Raw genomic sequence first — 18,434 nt, 5'->3', positions numbered from 1 at the left:
CCTCCTGTTGTCTTCAGGATCAAGTCCATCTCGTTGGCTGAGCTGACAGCCCCTTCCTCCCACCCCTGCCCTGACCCCTGTCCTCCCTCACATAGTCCAGCCGGACCGAATTGCCAGTGGTTCTCCAAGCTGGCCAAAGTGATTCCATTCTTCCAGGCCCCTGTTCCCTTGCCCCCTGCCTGATAAACACCTACTAGTCTTTTAGCCTCTTGCTCAAGGGTCGTGCCCCCTTAGGAAAGCTGTCTCGATGCTCCCAGGAGGAAATGAATGCTCTCCCTTTGCCCCCACTTGCTCCTGTGCAGACACGATTCCCAGCACTGACACACTTGATTATACTGATCTGTTTGAGGCCTAAACGCCTACTGGCTCAACAGTTCTAGAAAGATGGCCCACATAGTGGCTACTCGCTCCCACACCTCTAGAAATCCTCCCAGTTATTTCAGAAGGTCCTCAGAGGGACGCCCCCATGTGCTGACAAGGTGGCTGCTGACCGTAGGCTCATGTGGGGTATACTCTGCTTCTCCCCAGCTCTGGCCCCGCCGGTCCACGTGCACTACCTGGGGTCAACATCCGTGTCCATATTGGCAGGCCTTGTCTGGGTGCTTCTAAAGCTTCTGGTCCTTGGGGAGCTAGAGCAGGGGTCTCCCCCACCCTCCCTGTTTCACCTCATCAGGCCCGAAGGAGCCCTCCTGCACCCAGGCTCTCTCCAAGTCCCTCTTGAAAAGTTTCTGCCACATCTTCCCTTCTACCCTCTGGCTTCATAAAGAGGGAAAACCTGTGCAAGGGACCCCGGGGGTGGGGACAGGACTTAGAAAGCTTTTTGGGGGGGCTGTCTTTTCCCCACATCTGCTGCTCCCCTTTCCGAAACTTCCTCTCTAGTGTATGAGTGAGACAAAGACGTCAGTGGTGTGTGGATGGAGGGGAAGAGGTATTTACTCTGTTAAATAAAATCAGTTCTAAATGTCCATCATGTAGTGTTTCTTAAGAAATTATTGCCTGCTGGGGCGCCTGGGTGGCTCAGTCGGTAAGCGTCCAACTCTTGATTTCGGCTCAGGTCATGATCTCATCGTTCGTGAGTTTGAGCCCCTGCATCAGGCTCTGTGCTGGCAGTGTGGAGCCTGCTTCAGATTCTCTCTCTCCCTCTGTGCCTCCCCAACTTGTCCTCTTTCTCTCTCTCTCTCTCAAAATAAATAAACTTAAAAAAAAATTATTGCCTATTAATGCGTAACATGAAACAAGTTACACGTAAATACATCCTTGTAAAAATTAGAACAGCAGATGGGGCGCCTGGGTGGCTCAGTCAGTTGGGCGTCCGACTTCAACTCAGGTCATGACCTCACACCTTATGGGTTCGAGCCCTGCGTCGGGTTCTGTGCTGACGGCTCAGAGCCTGGAGCCTGCTTCGGATTCTGTGTCTCCTTCTCTGACCCTCCCCCGCTCGTGTTCTGTCTCTCAAAAATAAATAAACATTAAAAATTAAAAAAAAATTACAACAGCAGAGATAAGTATGGGTTGCCTTCACTCAGCTTCTCTCCAAGGAAATCCTTGTCTTTGGTCTGGAGCACGTCCTCCCGCACCTGTGTGCTTACATGCATATTCATATGCATACGGAGAAATAGCCATCTTTTTAAAAAATGTTTGTTTATTTTTGAGAGAGAGAGTGACAGAGCATGAGCGGGGGAGGGACAGAAAGGGAGACACAGAATCGGAAGCAGGCTCCAGGCTCTGAGCTCTCGGCACAGAGCCCAACGCGGCGCTCGAACCCCAAACCGTGAGATCACGACCTGAGCCGAAGTCAGACGCTTAACCGACTGAACCACCCAGATGTCCCCCGAGGTCCACTACTTACCTGCAGGACCTTGGTCAAGTTTTTAACCTCTTTGAGCCTCAGCTGATCCTCAGGCCGGATCAGCTTTTCTTGTGACATATGGATTATTAATTCATAGGTGTCACCTGAGAAAAGATTCCATGGTCCAGTATATTTGGTAAATTCTGGTTGGACAAAGTTAAATAATAATACTTATAATACATGATAATATATATCATTATAAGTATCATTATATAATCCTATCAATATATTGTTACAAGTAAATGATAATATAACAACACATACACTATTTATTATGTAATGATTGTTGAATATTGTGATATTACTATTTCATAATTAAATTATATAATAACATTGTTTCGAGTGCTTACTATTTGTCAGACGCCCTTACAAGGACCATCTCATTTAACCCTCAAAACAACCCCATAAAGGAGGTTACTATTATTATCTGTGTTTTACAAATGACGGACTAAGGTCATCAGAGCCTTTGGTACCACGCATTGTCACTCTCTGAGAGGGAGTGGGGACAAGCAGTATTTCTGATGTTTGTCAGTGGATCCCCTTTTCCCAAAGGGATGCCATGGTGCTGGGGCTTTGTAGACATGAGGTGGGGGAGGTTGGGCAGGATCCGGTCTGGGATTCGTTCATGTTTTAACATTCCCTTCCCACTCCTGACGCTGTGTGCCCCTCCCCTGGAGGCGAGGGAACCTTGGCGTGGGGACCAGGGCTTGGGAAGGGAGCTCCTCCGTCAGGTTTTGCCCTCCAGCAGCCAGGGGCCGATCAGAGACTCAGGGCTGTGGGCAGTTCGTTACTGAATGGGAACAGCAGCTTGACCCCTCAGTTACATCTCTGGGGACAGCAGTCCATACAGGTTGTTAGCTCCTGAGTTCTTGATGTACCAGAGAACTGGTCCAAAGCCACGCAGCTCAGGGTGGAAGGTGTTGGGCACTGTTCTGGCTGGGGAGCAGGGGAAGGGGATTCTTCCTGACCCCCCTTGCATTTCAGCCTGGGGTTTCCTGCCCTTGGGGTTGGTATAAGATTTTGGAAATGGGACCCAAAGGAGTTGTTCTGGAGCTGCGGCTTCGTTGGAAGGGAGAGCGGAGCCCCTGTCCCACCCCAGAGCCCCGGCCGCCGGGCTGAGGGGTGAGAGGCTGGAAGCCAGGCTCTGACACAGCTGGCTGTGGACCTGCCAAGTCATTGCCCCTCTTGGAGCCTCTGTTTTCTCCTCTGTAAAATGGGCTGGGCTGCTGTGAGGATCCAATCAGACCTGAAAAGATGTAGGCTGTACTCCCCTCAGTCAGTTGTTATGATTATGGCCCTGCGGCTCGCACGGGGCACTCTAAGCTCCTCTGGAGTTTTGGGAGCTCACAACCCCTTAATATTTGGGGGTGGGGGGCTTTGGTCCTATTCTTTTGTTTCCTAACACAAAGCCCCTTCCCAAAGCCTCCTATCAAGCCAGAAGAACAGAGATTCCAGCTCGGGCTTGGTGTTCCTAGCAACCATCTGGCCCATGAAGAGCAGGCCTCCTTCTCTGGGTCAAATAAAGAGTGACTCACCTGAGCCCAGCCCTGGAGGCTACAACCTTTGTGAAGGCCCCGCCACACCCTGCTTTCATGGCCTGCCTTGGGTCACACCCGTCTTCTTTTCACCTTTGGGCACCCCAGACCCACTTACAGGTCTGATTCACTAGTTTAAACAGCCTCAGGCTGGCCTTCCTGAGTGGCTCAGGGCTCTTGCTGGTGGGTTAGGGGTGTGTGTAGGCGGTTTCCTGTCCCCTGCTCCTGGCTATAAGTTGGTGGCTGGAAGGCAGTTTGTTGGGGACTGGTTTCAGAGGCCTTCCTTTAGCCACAGGGGACCCAGGTGATGATATGTAGAAAGGAGGACTGAGATTTCACGGGGGAAACTGAGGCACGTTGATGGCAAGTGACTGGCCCATCTCCCTAACAGCATCTCAGAAGGGCTTAGGGCCTCGGTCCTGTGACTGAGTGACCGCTCTGACCTAAGGAACCATGAAGACATTTCTGAGGAGGGGTGAGGTCCTTGTGGACAGGAACTGGGGTGAGGCGCAGGCAGTGTCTGGCAGGGGGCCCGGCCTTCCCAGGCAATGAAGAAAAGGTGGAATTGCTGAGCGGGATGAAGAGGGGTGAAGAGCGGGGCTGGGGGCTGTGTGTGGAGACGAGGGTTCCTTCCCCTACGATCCAAGCTCTTCACTCCGGCCATGAGAACCTCCGGAGAGCCTGGCAGTTCAGCCATTCGTCCATGTCTGAGGCTCCGGGATTCAGCCTGACACCCTCCTTCCAGATGCTCACACGGAGGGAGGGATTCCACCCCATTTCTGTCTCTGGGTGGCAGGTGCTACATGTCTCATGGGCAAGTTATTTGCTTCCTTCAGACTCAGATTCCCCATCATGGATTTCAGGAAATCTGTGTTGAATGAATGCATGATTTGCGGGCGGAGGGTGGGGGCTGTCCTGGAGGGGTGGGTGGTAAGAGGCCCCCAGGGGGTCTGCCCCAGGTGGGGTCAGGCTTGAGCCTGGGGTTCCCAAGAAGCCCCATATAGCTCAGCTGCAGAAGCCTCCCAGCAGCCAGCAGCTGTTCTCAGGAGCCTGCTCTCCGCCCTCCCCATCCCCCGTGCAGCCCCAGCCCCAGCCCCAGCCCCCGGATTTGTATGGCTCCAGCAGGCCGGCAGCTTTGTCTCAGAAGGCCAGCAGGAACAGTCCCCTCCTCTCTGGGAAAGAGAGGGAGTCAGGGTGTGGGTGATCCCCACGGGGCTGTAATTCCAAGTGGGGTGTAGGAATCTCCTGAATGTACTGGAAGGAAGGGTTAACTTAGACCCCCAAGGAAGGGGCTTCAGAACATAATTCCAGAGGGGGCCTCTGAGTGCTGAGGGGGCCTCTGAGGGCTGAAGGACTTAATTCCTGGAGGGGGTGTCAAACCTGGGGAAATCTTAATCGGGGAGGCCCAGAATGTGACTGGGAGGGTGTCCTTGTGTGTGATGGGGTGAAGAAGGGAAGGAGTGTGACAGGAGGTGCTCCCTCGGGGCTCTGGAGTGGGCAGGGGTGAGGCACTTCGAGGGGGGAGGGTGGGGGTGGGGGTGAACACGGTCTCAGGCCCCTGGGAGGGAAGAGCTGGAGGCAGAGCCGCCAGGAATCGACCAATGGGGAGAGTGCCCGTATTTGCACTCAGGAGCTTGCAAATTCCTCGGGGCTCAGATATCCGCCCAGACGCCCTCCCCCCTCCCCCTCTCCCTGCCCCCGCCCGCCCAGGGCATAAAAGGCGCCAGGTGCGGCCCTCGCCACTCCTCCCGCCAAGCGATACACCTCGGGCTACTGAACTATTCCCGCTGCGTCCCCATGGCTTCCTACACTTACCGCCAGTTGGCCACCACCTCGTCCCTCGGGGGCCCGGGCAGCGGCTCCCTGCGCTTCGCGGCGGGAAATGTCTTCCGCGCGCCCAGCATCCATGGGGGTTCGGGCGGCCGCGGCGTGTCCGTGTCCTCCGCCCGCTTCGTGTCCTCGTCCTCCGGGGGCTACGGCAGCAGCTTTGCGGGCGGCCTGGCCGGGTCCGACGGCCTCCTCTCCGGCAACGAGAAGCTCACCATGCAGAACCTTAACGACCGGCTGGCCTCCTACCTGGACAAGGTGCGCGCCCTGGAGGAGGCCAACGGCGACCTGGAGCAGAAGATCCGCGACTGGTACCAGAAGCAGGGGCCTGGGCCCTCCCGAGACTACAGCCACTACTTCAAGACCATCGAGGACCTGCGGGACAAGGTGGGCGGCGGCCCAGCTTCGGGAGGTGCACCTGTCGCGCAGACCCAGCCCCGCGGGCCGGGCGAGGCCCGAGGCGGGCACGGCGGGCACCTGAGCCACCACCCGACAGGGCAGGGCGGTAGCGAGCCCGTTAGGACGTGGGAGGGCCGCAGGGTGGGGCAGAGAGCTGGGGGCAGGTGAGCGGGGGCAGGACAGTGGGACAGGAAGTGGAGGCTGGGGCTGAGGGAAGGGGGTGGGGTGTGCAGCGGCGGTGGGGGCGGGGCTGGAGGGTGGGGAGGTCTGGAAAAGGGGGTGCGAAGGAGTAGGAGGAGGTGGGACAAGGCTGTGGGCTGTCCGGAGGTCTGGGCCAGAGGCCGCAGTCAGAGACAAGAGTTTGGCCTGGGAGGGACCCATCCGCTGCTGCCCCCGGCGTGGGCCCCTCTGCATTGCATTCCTCTGGTGGGGCAGGTCTGCTTTCCTTCACGCTCTGGCTGGAGCCCCTCCTGCCCCGCCCAAGAGGGCCACCCGGATTTAGGAGGAACTTCTAGGAAGAATGGGAGGGGACAAATGCTGTGGCCTAAAGACCTGGTGAAGGCGGGACACACTCAGAGGCCCCGGGGGTCCTTTTCAGCAATAGTTCTGTGTGGGTGGAGAGTCCTGGGGTTGGGGGGTGTACCACAGTTCTTACAGGGAGCCCCGAGGCCATGCGGAACTGAGACCTCTGCCTTGAAGAAATGTATCAGAAGCCAGTGGGACATTTAATGGTCCCACATGCTGGGTCTCTAAAGCGGGCCCAGCGCCTGCCCTGTGCCCAGCATGGTGCGGGGTGCTAGGGGCATAGAACAGATAGGCCAGACTTCTAGACGAGGGGGGACAGCTAGAGATGTAAACAACAAAGTAGAATACTGCTTGGACACTTTAAAAATTGTAACCTGCGGTAAGAAATACATTTCAGGGTGTACCCCCACGCGTTCTAGCTCTGTGATGCACACACCCAAAATGGAAGCAAAGCTTTCTTGAAACAATTCTTACCCTGCTGTGGTCCATCTCTTCTCATATTTTATATTCTGTTCAGTTTCATTAAAAAACTATGCAAATCACCACTCACTGTACTGGGTGACTAATGAGCCATGACCTGCTGTTTGAAAAACATGAACCCAAGTACCATAATCAATGATGTGAATATGCCCATCACATCAGAGGGACCTCAGATGGGGGTGAATTTGGACAAGGACTCCTGAAGTTCATTTCCACCTCTGTAAGATAGGCATACCCACTGACCTGGCATGAAAGATGAAGTGAAAAGTGCCTGGCACATAATAGATGCTCAGCACACGGGAATTCGCTTTCCTAAAGCAGACTGTGCTTTGCACGGGGCGGGGTTCAGAGAAAGGTAACCCAATACGCTATCTGGTTTGCAGATCATTAGCGTCTGCCTCCCGATCATTTAGAGTACAGGTCTCAGATGCTTTCCTCCCTGACTCACCTCTGCCCTCCCACACCCGTCCCCTACCCCCTGGCTCAGCAGTCCCTGACCACGGTTTCTCCTGCTCTAGCTCCTGGGCAGGGACTGACTTCAAGACCTCCCAGAGAGCAGGCCAATGGTCAGCTGAGTCTCTAGGGGGTAGGGGCACACCCATTTGTTTTCCTCTGTCTTCTGGGAAGAAAGTGGGTGGACAGAGCCAATATGCTGAGCTGGTGCCAACCTCCTGCCTCTGTCTTCCAGATTCTCGGTGCCACCATCGAGAACTCCAAGATCGTCCTGCAGATTGACAATGCCCGTCTGGCTGCCGATGACTTCCGAACCAAGTGAGTATGTGTTTGCCCTGGAGGGCTGCAGAGGGGGCAATGCCAGGCCCTTTGGGGGCTCGGTGCAGCGGGGGACTGCTCTCTGTCCTCGCTCACCCCAGCTGGCCTGGAGTAAGCCCCACCACCTCCACGGACTCCTGAACCATGAGGGGAGTTGGGAACTCTGCAGGGGTTCGGAGGAAACGCTGGCCTGACTGCACCTATTTCCTCTGAAAGGCTTGAGATGGAGCAAGCCCTGCGCCAGAGCGTGGAGGCCGACATCAACGGCCTGCGCAGGGTGCTGGACGAGCTGACCCTGGCCAGGACTGACCTGGAGATGCAGATCGAAGGGCTGAAGGAGGAGCTGGCCTTCCTGAAGAAGAACCACGAGGAGGTGGGTGTCAGGCTGCGCCTCCTGTCCATCCCACTCCAGCTTTCCAGGGCTGAGGACACTTTTTTGTCCTGTATCCTCTTGACCATGGCTGCACTTGCTGTACCCTCGGCATGGTCCCGGGCGTGGAGCAGGGCTTCTGGGGGTTCCAGCAGCAGATGGAGGCCACCTCATCTGTCCTGCGGTGGTGGCTCCTGGTCTGCACCTGAAAATCAAGCCCTTTCCGCCTGGGGGACGGGGGAGTGACTTGGCCCAGGCCCAGCAGGCTCTGGGCTCCGACATGCCCATCTCTGCTGTGTCTTTCCAGGAAGTCAGTGCCCTGAGGGGCCAGGTGGGTGGCCAGGTCAGCGTGGAGGTGGATTCCGCTCCGGGCATCGACCTTGCCAAGATCCTGAGTGACGTGAGAAGCCAATATGAGGTCATGGCTGAGAAAAACCGAAAGGATGCTGAAGACTGGTTCACCAGCCGGGTACGGCGAGGGGAGCGGGTGCCCTCTGGGGAGGTGGCAGGGAGAGAGGGCTTTGTGCTCTCAGACAGAGGTCTGCCTCAGTGCTGACTCCTTCTGCCTCCTCTCTTACTGCAGATGGAGGAGCTGAATCAGGAGGTGGCCGGCCACACAGAGCAGCTGCAGATGAGCAAGACGGAGGTCACCGAACTGCGGCGCACCCTCCAGGGTCTGGAGATTGAGCTGCAGTCGCAGCTAAGCATGGTTTGTGCCCCCTGCCCTGTGGGATGCACGCCGGGGCCCTCGCAGCCTTGCGCAGCCCGGGTCGTGGCTGTGCCCATGCCCTCTCTGGAAACCGGTCTCCGCTGAGTCTGTTCCCTCTCCCTGCTCTCAGAAAGCCGCCCTGGAAGGCACGCTGGCAGAAACAGAGGCCCGCTTTGGAGCCCAGCTGGCCCAGATCCAGGCTCTGGTCAGCAGTATGGAAGCCCAGCTGAGCGACGTGCGTGCGGACACTGAGCGGCAGAACCAGGAGTACCAGCAGCTCATGGACATCAAGTCACGGCTGGAGCAGGAGATCGCCACCTACCGCAGCCTGCTGGAGGGACAGGACGCCCAGTACAACAACCTGCCCACCTATAAGGCTCTCTGAGTCCGGCAGCCTCCTGAGCTTCCTGCTGTCCCGCAGAGAGGTTCCCCTGGGGAGGGGCATGTGGGAAGGGACGGGCCCTACCCCCAGCTCTTTCCCTGACCTGCCAATAAAGCTTTATGACCCAAGGGAGGAAGGATGTTGGGTTTGTTGTTTCAGCCCATAGAGATGGGCCAGGACTTGGTCCTGTTAAGGTTTTATTTGGATCAGAGTGCACCCTGTCCTAAGAGAGGGAAGGGGTGGGGTACATGCTAACTCCTACGGTCGTGGTAATTCCTGTTTGCGGAACTTTTCATTTATCAAACCTGTTCCTTGAAACAAGCCTGTGATGGGGGCTCAGTCGGTTGAGCGTCCGACTTCGGCTCCGGTCATGATCTCACGGTTCGTGGCTTCAAGCCCCACATCGGGCTCTGTGCTGACAGCTCAGAGCAGCCTGCTTCAGATTCTGTGTCTCCCTCTCTCTCTGCCCCTCCCCTGCTCGTATTCTGTCTCCCTCTCTCAAAAAAAATGTAAAAACAAACTTGTGAAGCAAGCATTGCTCCCATTTTATAGAGGGATAAACTAAGGTTCAGAGAGGTGAAGTGGTTTGTTGTGTGTGTAACTGTTCCAACATGGCAAAGGTGGGATTTGAAACTGTGTTTTTTTTCAAATTTAGTTTTTTCAAATGTTTATTTTTGAGAGACAGAGTACGAGTGGGGGAGGGGTAGAGAGAGAGGGAGACACAGAATCCGAAGCAGACTCCAGGCTCTGAGCCGTCAGCACAGAGCCCGACTCAGGGTTCCAACTTGTGAACCGTGAGATCATGGCCTGAGCCGAAGTCGGACACGTAACGTACTGAGCCACCCATGTGCCCCCAGAGTTAGTTTTCTTTCCACTTTACTCCCTCATGGGTGGGCGTGTGTATTTGTGTGCCGGAAATTAATGTTTATTTGAGCACTTAGTATGTGCCATTTAATCAAACAACCCTCAAAGGTAGTTAAGTAGGAGTACGCGTCGTATAGAGCAGGAAACGGGGAAGTTAGGTAACTTGTCCAAGGTCACAGAGTGTCTAGGTTTCCTGCTTACTAGCTCGCCGGGCCACCTGGTACCCCAGTCTCCTAGGATTTGACACTCCCTTGTGCTGGGTCCTCAGTACCTTCGGGTCTTGTTCCGTGTGAAGTCCTAGGACCGGGATCCCTTGGGGGCAGCTCCTTTTGATAACATTTCTTCACCAAGCCAGGAACGGGGGCAGGCATCCCACTGAGAAGGCTGAAGAGAGTGTACCTGTTGGTGTGCATCTGTGTGCGTGCATGCGCTAACACATTCATGCATTTCTGGGCAGCCCCACATAAGCCCCCTACGCCCACCAGCTCATACCTGGGCCCAGAGCCTGGAATGGGACCTGGCCGTGACCTGGACCTCCCGCACAGACCCCCAACCTGGCTTGCCTGAGGCTGGTCCCAGGCCAGCAAAAGAACGTAAGTCCCAGCTTCCTGGTAGAACTCTGCCCTTGTGGGGGTGTGGTCTTGCCCCTGTGGTTTACAGTTCAGCTGCCAAGAATTGAGGCCAATTAAAGGTAAATAAGTACTTCCCCTTGGCTGAGAGGTTCAGCCTGAGTGGGTCTGTTAGGTCCCAGGGATCTGCCTGACGGCAGGTCCGCTCTGCGAAGGAGGGGGTCAGGTGAGGAGCACTCTACCCCCTGCCCCCAGAAGGGCTCCTGTAGGGGACTGAAGTGGACACTTGTCTGCTGTGTGTGTCCCGCACTGTGCTAAGGAGCCTGGGATCCAGGCATACCCTGGGCTGATGATCCTGAGGTGGTGGTATTTCTAGTTTTCTGTGGGTCTTAGAGGGGTTTGTTAGCTTGCTATAAGTCAGAAATGGGGACCCCAGAGCTCAGATCTCTCTCGGGGTCTGGAGCCCCTCTGCCACCTCCCTAGCTGTTCTGCCCTGGCCTCCAGCATCTATGACCACTCCCCACGCCCCCACCCCCTCCACCTCACTTAATGTTAGGGGCCTGGCCTCACTTGGAGGCTGGGTCTGTCCAGAGATTTCTGTCCCCTGTTCCTGAAAGCCTCTGTTGTCACAGCTGAAACCCTCCCCTATGCCCCAGAGGCCCCTGGAATGTGGTGTGGGGCGGGGTCTGGCCTCACACAGGTGGGTCAGGTGACTGGGTTGCAGGTCTGGGTATCGGGAATGAAGCCTTCCTTTGTGTGTGTGTGTTGGGGGGGGGGCAGGGGCACTTTTCTGTCTCGGTCTGGGAGCTGAAACTAGGGGTACTGTGTTGACAGAGTCTGGACTAGGGGAGAGGGAGGGGGAGGGAGAGAGAAGGGGAGAGGATTTAGAGGGTGGGTCTTTCCATCCCCTCTGGGCATTGCATTATGACCACTGGGTTTGCAAAGCATTTCCTGTCAGTCATGTGGCTCCATCCCTGTAAGTCAGACTGGGCAGGAGTTATTTCCATTTTCCTGATTGGTAGACTGAGGCTCAGAGAGGAGGCTGCATTACCCAAAGTCCCATACTGAAGTCAGCCACATACCTAATAGAGGAAGAATTATCCAGGCCCCAGGACGTGTGCTCTCTCCGTCCTGACGCCTCCCTGGTGGGGGAGAAGGGGGGAGGGGCAGGTGAGGGTGGATTTATGGAGACCACACCCTCACGTGTCATTGAATGTTAACGGTGGCCCTGTAGCAGGACTCCGTGTTCATGGCTCCAATGGCTCCGTGATTTCTTTTTGTTTGTTCTGGTAAAATACACATATAATTTACTCTCTTAACCATTTGAGAGTCTATGGTTCTGTGGCACTGACATTCACACTGTTATGCAACCATCACTATTGTGTATGCTCCTGTGTCCGTCTTGTAAAACTGAAACCCTAAGTCTGTTAAATAGTAACCCCTTGTGTGATTCTGACTATTCTAAGTACCTCATATAAGTGGAAAAATGGCCCAATTTTAAGTCGGGAACCTGGCTCAGCGAGGTTGAGTCACACCCAGAGGTGGAGTCCAGCCCAAGGCTTTTTCCACTGGGCTGCTCTTCCAGGAGAGAAGGCCCCGAGACAGCCTGTTTGCAGTGGGCAAAGGACAGAAACTAGCACAGCGTGGGTGGGCTGCCTGGGGCAGGGCCCCAGGCTGCAGCCTGGGCCGGAACCAGGTAGAGCTGGGTCTCCACCCTTGCCTGGCCTCTCGACCCGCTGCTAATGAGCAGGAAGCAAGGGGCCTCAACCTTGAGCTTGCAGGAGCTGTTTGCACTGAAACCAGGGATTCGTGACTGGGACAGCTCCTGCCCCCAGAGAGGCCTGATGGTGTGTAAAAGCCCCCTTTTGAGGGGTGCTGGAGAGGAGTCAGGGTGCGGATGAGGGGCTGGCCAGGTGCCCATCCCTCCCTCAGCCTGGAGTGATGGCGTGTAATTGTTCCTGTGTTAATTGCTGGGGCCGTGATGTCTGCAGAGACTTTAATGAGCTGTGGCTGATCTGACTTTGATTATTTTTCTTTCGGAGGGAAAGACAATGTCCTCCCGCCCAGGAGACAATACTGCACTGTCTGGGCCCAGTGCTCAGAGGCCCAGCTCAATCACTCCCTCCCACCCAGGCCTGTCTCTCTTACCACCCTAGCTCAGATGGCAATCCCGGGTACTGAGCCACACTATCTGCTTCCTTAGAAGTTGGAGAGCCAAGAGGAGGCAGGATGGGGGCTCTCAGGTCTCAGGTGGAAGCTGACAGTGCCCCTTGCCACAGGAACCTGTCCAAGGTTTCACAGCAGTAATTGACGGAGCCAGGAATTGAACCCAGGCCTTAGGGACTCTGGAGCTCTATCCACCTCCGTGTGCTTCAACCCTGGAAAAGGTATCGTCCTGACTCTCCAGATCAGCCTTGCTTACCTCCCCAAACCCAAGAGCCCTGGAGCCGGGGCTAGAGGGTCAAGCCGTGCCTCCAAATGGCACTACCCACATGTAACAGGTATCCCTGAAAGCCGGCCTCTGGGTTGGTGGCAGAGAAAAGGGCTTTCCTGAGTGTTTTGCTCCCGCCTCTGGCCTCAGCATCCTGCTCTGTAAAGAGGTGTCTTCCAGTCGGCCTGCCAGGCCTCCCAATCTCCTCCCTCCCAACACTCAGGCACGTAGAACCCTCCGGGTCGGTCCCTCCCCGGCCCCACAGCGCTTGACAGGACAAACGGAGTTAATCTGGCTTTGCTATGCAGGGACATGCCTCTCTCTGGAGAAGGCAGGGGCTTCCCAGACCAGGCTCCAGTCTTATCTGCAGAGGTTTGCCCCAACGTGTCCCAGGAGCAAGCAAAGGTTCAGTGACATGTGCAATTGGCAGGTGGCGGGATTATCAATCAGCCCCCTGTCAGCCCTGAGGCTCCTGGTCTTTGGGAGAGTGCCAGGGTGGTGGGGCAAGGGGCTGGTGGGGGCCTGGGGTGGGGAGGAGAGGAGGGGATGGAGGAGGAGAGTCCTGCTGTATCAGGGAAATGACGGATGTTAGCTTCTCTGATCACCTTAGCTGGAAATGCGCTCATGACCCCCTCTCGTGTCCTCAGCCTGTGCCCATGGGCCCTGCATTCATTCCTGGGTGTGCCTCTGCCCACCCATCCCCAGAGGCCACTGCTACCCCCCCCCCCCCCCCAGCCCTGCAGGCTCACACATGGGGTCTGGGAGTGGGATGACAGAGCAGTGATAGGGAGGGGGCTCACAAACTGAGAGCATGGAGCTGGCCACCTGGGGTGAGGGTCCTGGGCTGGAGGCAGCAGAGAAAACTCCGGGGAGGGCAGAGCTGGCCTGGGCTGCTCTACCCGTAGGCGGAGGCCTGGTAGCTGTGGAGTGACAGATTTCTCCCCAGCAACTCTTCACGTTCTCCCGGGAGTGCAGACATGAACCTGCCTTCGAAGTGTTAAAACCATGGCCCCGGGGCAAAACACCATTCATTCTGAATCATCTCTTTTGTTGCATTTAAAAAAAAAAAAAAAAAAAGAAAGAAAGGAGAAACTCCACACCAGCCAGGCAGAGGTGTGCAGGCGGCTGTGTTTGAACACAGGAGTTGGCTTCCTTTTGGGGGAGGAGACGAGGTCCCACAACAACTCGGAGGGGTATATAAGGAGCCGCGGGCTGGGGGGAGACATTCCTGGGGCCCTGCTTCCAGCCCAAGCCTGCGGCTCCAGCCTGCTGAGGACTCACCCGCTGCCCGGCCATGAGCACCACATTTCTGCAGACTTCTTCCTCCACCTTTGGGGGTGCCTCTGCCAGAGGGGGTTCCCTCTGGGCCGGGGGAGGCGGCTTTGGTGGGGGGAGTCTCTATAGGGGCGGTGGAGGCCGCAGTATCTCGGCTTCTTCTGCTAGGTTTGTCTCCTCGGGGTCCGGAGGGGGCTACGGCGGCGGCGGCATGAGCTGCGGCTTCGGTGCAGGGGCTGGTAGTGGTTTGGGCGGAGGCTTCGGAGGTGGCCTCGGAGGAGGCATAGCAGGTGGCCTTGGAGGTGGCTTTGGTGGGGGTTTTGGCGCTGGCTTTGGTGACTTTGGTGGCGGCGACGGCGGCCTCCTCTCCGGCAACGAGAAGCTCACCATGCAGAACCTCAACGACCGGCTGGCCTCCTACCTGGACAAGGTGCGCGCCCTGGAGGAGGCCAACGCCGACCTGGAGGTGAAGATCCGGGACTGGTACCAGAAGCAGAGCCCCAGCAGCCCGGAGCGGGACTACAGCCACTTCTACAAGATCATCGAGGACCTGCGGGACAAGGTGAGTCCTCCAGCATCAGAGAGAGGGGAGCAGGTGGCTGGCGCCCTGCATACATCTCCATCATCTTTCTTGCTGCCTCAAGGAAATCCTTTTCCTGCCCAGGCAACGACTGTCGGTGTATAACTTGGAGAGCAGGAAATGCTTTCCAGGTGCGGAGGCCAGCATACATCCGCTCAACTTGGCAGTGAGAATAATGCTCAGGAACTCTGGTCGGGGGAGGGTCCGAGGTGGGGGCAGTTACACACACCAAGCAGGGGTCTGCATAAAGCTCCCTTTTGCTTCTTTTGCAGGAACAGTTAAGGGTAGCTTCAGGAGCCTTGAATGCCAGGACCACCTCCCTCACCCTTTGAGGAGGTCTTTGGTGCGAAAAAGCTCTATTGGGACTTAGGAGACCTGGAACTCCTTATGTGCTCTGCCAGTTACTTACTCACCCTCTCTACTTACCTGGACTGGTTTCCTCAGCTGTAGCGTGCCTTCCTGCCCTGCCCTCCAGGGTCCTACTGGCTGTGGAATGTTCTGTGGGTCCATGGCTGTGTCAAGTGTGCAGGAGGCCAGTGACCAGGGGAGGCTGGCAGAATATTCCCGAGAAGGCTGCTGAACCCCACCGCACCCAACTCCTGGCCAGGCACTTCCCACAGGGGAGTCCAGGCACTCCTGGCTCCTTGTTTTTTCATGCCCTGGAGGCAGGAAGGGTGGTGTGGGCTCACACCAAGTATGGGCACTTGAGGTGAGGCTGAACTCTGCCCCGGGGAGACTACAGGCCTCTGTTGCTCGTGTCAGAAGGGAGACTGTCAGTAAGGCGTCTGACCTGGGGTGCAGGGCGGGGAGAGCAGTAGGGAAGAGAAAACAGTACTCCAGATACCAACTCCCTGCCTCCTGCAGATCCTGGGGGCCAAGATCGACAACTCCCGGGTCATCCTGGAGATCGACAATGCCAGGCTGGCGGCAGATGACTTCAGACTCAAGTACGCTCCTGCCTCTCTCTCCCCTCCAGATTCACCCCCTTTCTTGGCCTTCTCTCCCTCTTCCAGCTCCAACAGCCCGCACCCCTACTCCAACAGCCCACAGCCCACTTCCTTACTCTGGGCTCCCTCTGTCTTCCCAGGTATGAGAACGAGCTGGCCCTGCGCCAGAGCGTGGAGGCCGATACCAACGGCCTGCGCAGGGTGCTGGATGAGCTGACCCTGACCAAGACCGACCTGGAGATGCAGATCGAAAGCCTGAACGAGGAGCTGGCCTTCCTGAAGAAGAACCACGAGGAGGTGGGGGCCGGCAGGGGCTACTGGTGGCGGGGGGCAGAGTGGGATCACGGACACCTTCTCATCGTTGACCGAAGGGCTTGGTGGTTCAGATATGCTCCCCTCCACCAAAAACAGGGTGTGTCGCCACGGAGAGCAAGGGGTACTGTCCTTTGGGAACCCAGATCCCTTTCCTTCTTGGATCCATAGCCAGGCCAGGTGGTCAGTGGGACCCACTGTCCTGATTTGTTTCATGAGCTCAGACAAGGGCCCTGCTGTCTTGAGTCCTCCCGTAGGACCTAGCAAGAAAGAGAGACCCTCAGAGCCAAGAGGCCCATGTGCTCAAACCTCTTCACGCTCACTGGGAAACAGAGGCTGGGGGGTGGGTATGCAGGAGGGCGAAGGGCATGTCGTGAGTCAGGCACGAAGCCGGGATTGGCATGTGGGAGCCCGCTCTCTGCCCCCTCTTCTGCCCTCCGTCCCTAAACGGGCCCCACCCACTCCGCAGGAGATGAAGGAGTTCAGCAGCCAGCTGGCCGGCCAGGTCAACGTGGAGATGGACGCGGCCCCAGGCGTGGACCTGACCCGCGTGCTGGCGGAGATGAGGGAACAGTACGAGGCCATGGCCGAGAAGAACCGCCGGGACGCCGAGGCCTGGTTCTTCAGCAAGGTGGGCCTGAGCTCACGGCCCCGCCTCAGCTCCCCACGTCTCCCAGGGTGCCTGTGGGCCTCACTGGTCTTGTGCGTGGCCTACAGACGGAGGAGCTGAACAAAGAGGTGGCCTCCAACACAGAGATGATCCAGACCAGCAAGACAGAGATCACGGACCTGAGACGCACTTTGCAGGGCCTGGAGATCGAGCTGCAGTCCCAGCTCAGCATGGTAGGGCCTCCGACCCCCCCACCCGGCCACAGCCCAGCGCAGCTGGGCCTTTGCCACCGTCCGTGGCTCATTAAGTCTCGGGGTTCCCAAGCCTCCTCCCAGGGGGGTTCTCTGCACTCCGTTCAACACCCGTCTGCATGACCGCGGCATCTTCCTTCCTGGCCTGATGTGGGGTCCGTTGACCACACCCCTCCAGAAAGCCGGGCTGGAGAGCTCGCTGGCGGAGACGGAGTGCCGCTATGCCACGCAGCTGCAGCAGATCCAGGGGCTCATCGGCGGCCTGGAGGCCCAGCTGAGCGAGCTCCGCAGCGAGATGGAGTGCCAAGACCAGGAGTACAGGACGCTGCTGGACATCAAGACGCGGCTGGAGCAGGAGATCGCCACCTACCGCAGCCTGCTGGAGGGCCAGGACACCAGGCAGGGGCCAGGGTGCAGGGGGAAGCCTGAGAGAGGGGCCGGTTGGGGTTGGGGTGGAGAGTCTTCGGGGGACAGCAGTGGGACAGGGAAAAGGAAACAGATGGGGTGTTAGTGTAGATCAGAATCTGTCTGCTTGGGGGTGGCAGGTCTGAACAGGTTCTCAGGACGTGCCAGCCTCTAGAGAAGTCAGATGTGCAGGTGGTGGGGGGGGGGGGCCGCTGGAGAGGATTGCTTAGCCAGACACCGGGGCTCCCTTAGGGAGACCTGGGCTCATGCCCTCCCCTTACATCTGCTTCCCCTCTCTTTCAGGATGGCTGGCTTTGGCACCAGAGAAGGTAAGAAGGCTTAACTCTTCCCCCCATGGGGCGGGGGTGGGGGGTGGGGGCGGGCAAGGCGGCTGTTGAAGCCACCGTTCCCCTTGGCATGGGGTGGAAGCAGGAGGAGGCCAAACATGCCAGTGGGGCAGGAACACACCCATTTCAGGTGATACCTCTTCCCCGGGGGATCCTCCATCAGCCCCAGTAGAGTCAGGGCTGAAGATTTATTGAGAACCTTCCGGGTTGAGCAGGCTTTGTCCAGGGCATAGCTTCCTCCAGGCCCCACCTTCCTGCACTTATGGGAAGAAGCCCCCAGTTACTACCTGTTCACCCTGACTTTCTTGCTCACTGTGGGGCGTGAACTGCCACTGCCTGCCTCCATGATGAGTGGTTCACCGCCAGACCTCCTGGCCACTCTCGAGGGATTGGCCAGCGGCCATTCTCAGGGGTGCTGTCTGGTTCTCCCCGAGCTCAGCCAAGGTCCTGGCTGCCTTGGGAGGGCGAACAGCGAGGGCCCCCCCCCCCCACTCTCAAGCTTGCTCCTTCTTTCTACAGCATCCCTGGGAGGTGGTGGCGGCAAAGTTCGCGTCAACGTCGAGGAGACAGTGGACGGGAAGGTGGTTTCTTCTCACAAGAGAGAGGTCTGAGTGCCTGGCGCAGGAGAGACCTCCCTGACCACCCCCACCCTCCCCAGGCTGGATGGAGGACCGCCCAGAGGGGCCAGAAGAGCAAACCCCAGTCCCTGCTTTCAGAGGGTCCGGCTCTCCCTGTTGGGCACTCGGCATCCTCCCCCTCCCTCTCCCCACCTGCTCTAGAACAGGGGCAGGCAAGAAGTAGCTGTATTGTGTAACGAGCTGGATCGTACCACGTCTGCCCATGCAATAAAGAATTGCTTTTCCTTTTGCAAATATCTCTTGGTAGTATGTCCAGTTTTTCTTGTTGGGGGCCTCTGTGGGCCTAGGACCCACATGATGACATCTCCTACTTTGGCCTCTTCCCTGCACCCAGGACCAATTCAGACTGTTCCGGTGA

The 18,434-nt window shown here is 57.3% G+C and overlaps 2 protein-coding genes across 2 annotated transcripts; both read left to right on the top strand.

Annotated features, from left to right (window-relative positions):
* The first annotated feature begins 5,114 nt into the window (after positions 1 to 5,114).
* On the top strand, positions 5,115 to 8,975 carry KRT19 (keratin 19). The gene is made up of 6 exons (XM_027048861.2): positions 5,115 to 5,598; positions 7,304 to 7,386; positions 7,603 to 7,759; positions 8,064 to 8,225; positions 8,340 to 8,465; positions 8,596 to 8,975. The coding sequence occupies exons 1-6, from the start codon at positions 5,182 to 5,184 to the stop codon at positions 8,848 to 8,850; spliced, it is 1,200 nt and encodes a 399-aa protein (XP_026904662.1). The 5' UTR covers positions 5,115 to 5,181; the 3' UTR covers positions 8,851 to 8,975.
* Positions 8,976 to 13,940: 4,965 nt separating this feature from the next.
* KRT15 (keratin 15) lies at positions 13,941 to 18,312 on the top strand. The gene is made up of 8 exons (XM_027048860.2): positions 13,941 to 14,548; positions 15,431 to 15,513; positions 15,654 to 15,810; positions 16,295 to 16,456; positions 16,543 to 16,668; positions 16,865 to 17,085; positions 17,395 to 17,420; positions 17,958 to 18,312. Exons 1-8 carry the CDS (start codon positions 14,006 to 14,008, stop codon positions 18,047 to 18,049), a joined length of 1,410 nt encoding a protein of 469 aa, XP_026904661.1. The 5' UTR covers positions 13,941 to 14,005; the 3' UTR covers positions 18,050 to 18,312.
* Positions 18,313 to 18,434: the final 122 nt, after the last annotated feature.

Source organism: Acinonyx jubatus, chromosome E1 (genome assembly GCF_027475565.1).
Source record: "Acinonyx jubatus isolate Ajub_Pintada_27869175 chromosome E1, VMU_Ajub_asm_v1.0, whole genome shotgun sequence".
Taxonomy (NCBI): Eukaryota; Metazoa; Chordata; class Mammalia; order Carnivora; family Felidae; genus Acinonyx; species Acinonyx jubatus.
Note: the sequence above shows the minus strand (reverse complement) of the source record. Positions and strands in the feature narration are given on the sequence as shown.

What these genes read in the sequence shown, in the direction of transcription:
- KRT19 (XM_027048861.2), top strand. Translation starts at nt 5,182, where the DNA reads ATGGCTTCCTACACTTACCGCCAGTTGGCCACCACCTCGTCCCTCGGG. An exon ending in TCGAGGACCTGCGGGACAAG is followed by an intron (nt 5,599 to 7,303) that starts GTGGGCGGCGGC and finishes TCTGTCTTCCAG; the next exon opens with ATTCTCGGTGCCACCATCGA. An exon ending in TGCAGTCGCAGCTAAGCATG is followed by an intron (nt 8,466 to 8,595) that starts GTTTGTGCCCCC and finishes CCCTGCTCTCAG; the next exon opens with AAAGCCGCCCTGGAAGGCAC.
- KRT15 (XM_027048860.2), top strand. Translation starts at nt 14,006, where the DNA reads ATGAGCACCACATTTCTGCAGACTTCTTCCTCCACCTTTGGGGGTGCC. An exon ending in AGGCCTGGTTCTTCAGCAAG is followed by an intron (nt 16,457 to 16,542) that starts GTGGGCCTGAGC and finishes CGTGGCCTACAG; the next exon opens with ACGGAGGAGCTGAACAAAGA. An exon ending in CTGGAGGGCCAGGACACCAG is followed by an intron (nt 17,086 to 17,394) that starts GCAGGGGCCAGG and finishes CCTCTCTTTCAG; the next exon opens with GATGGCTGGCTTTGGCACCA.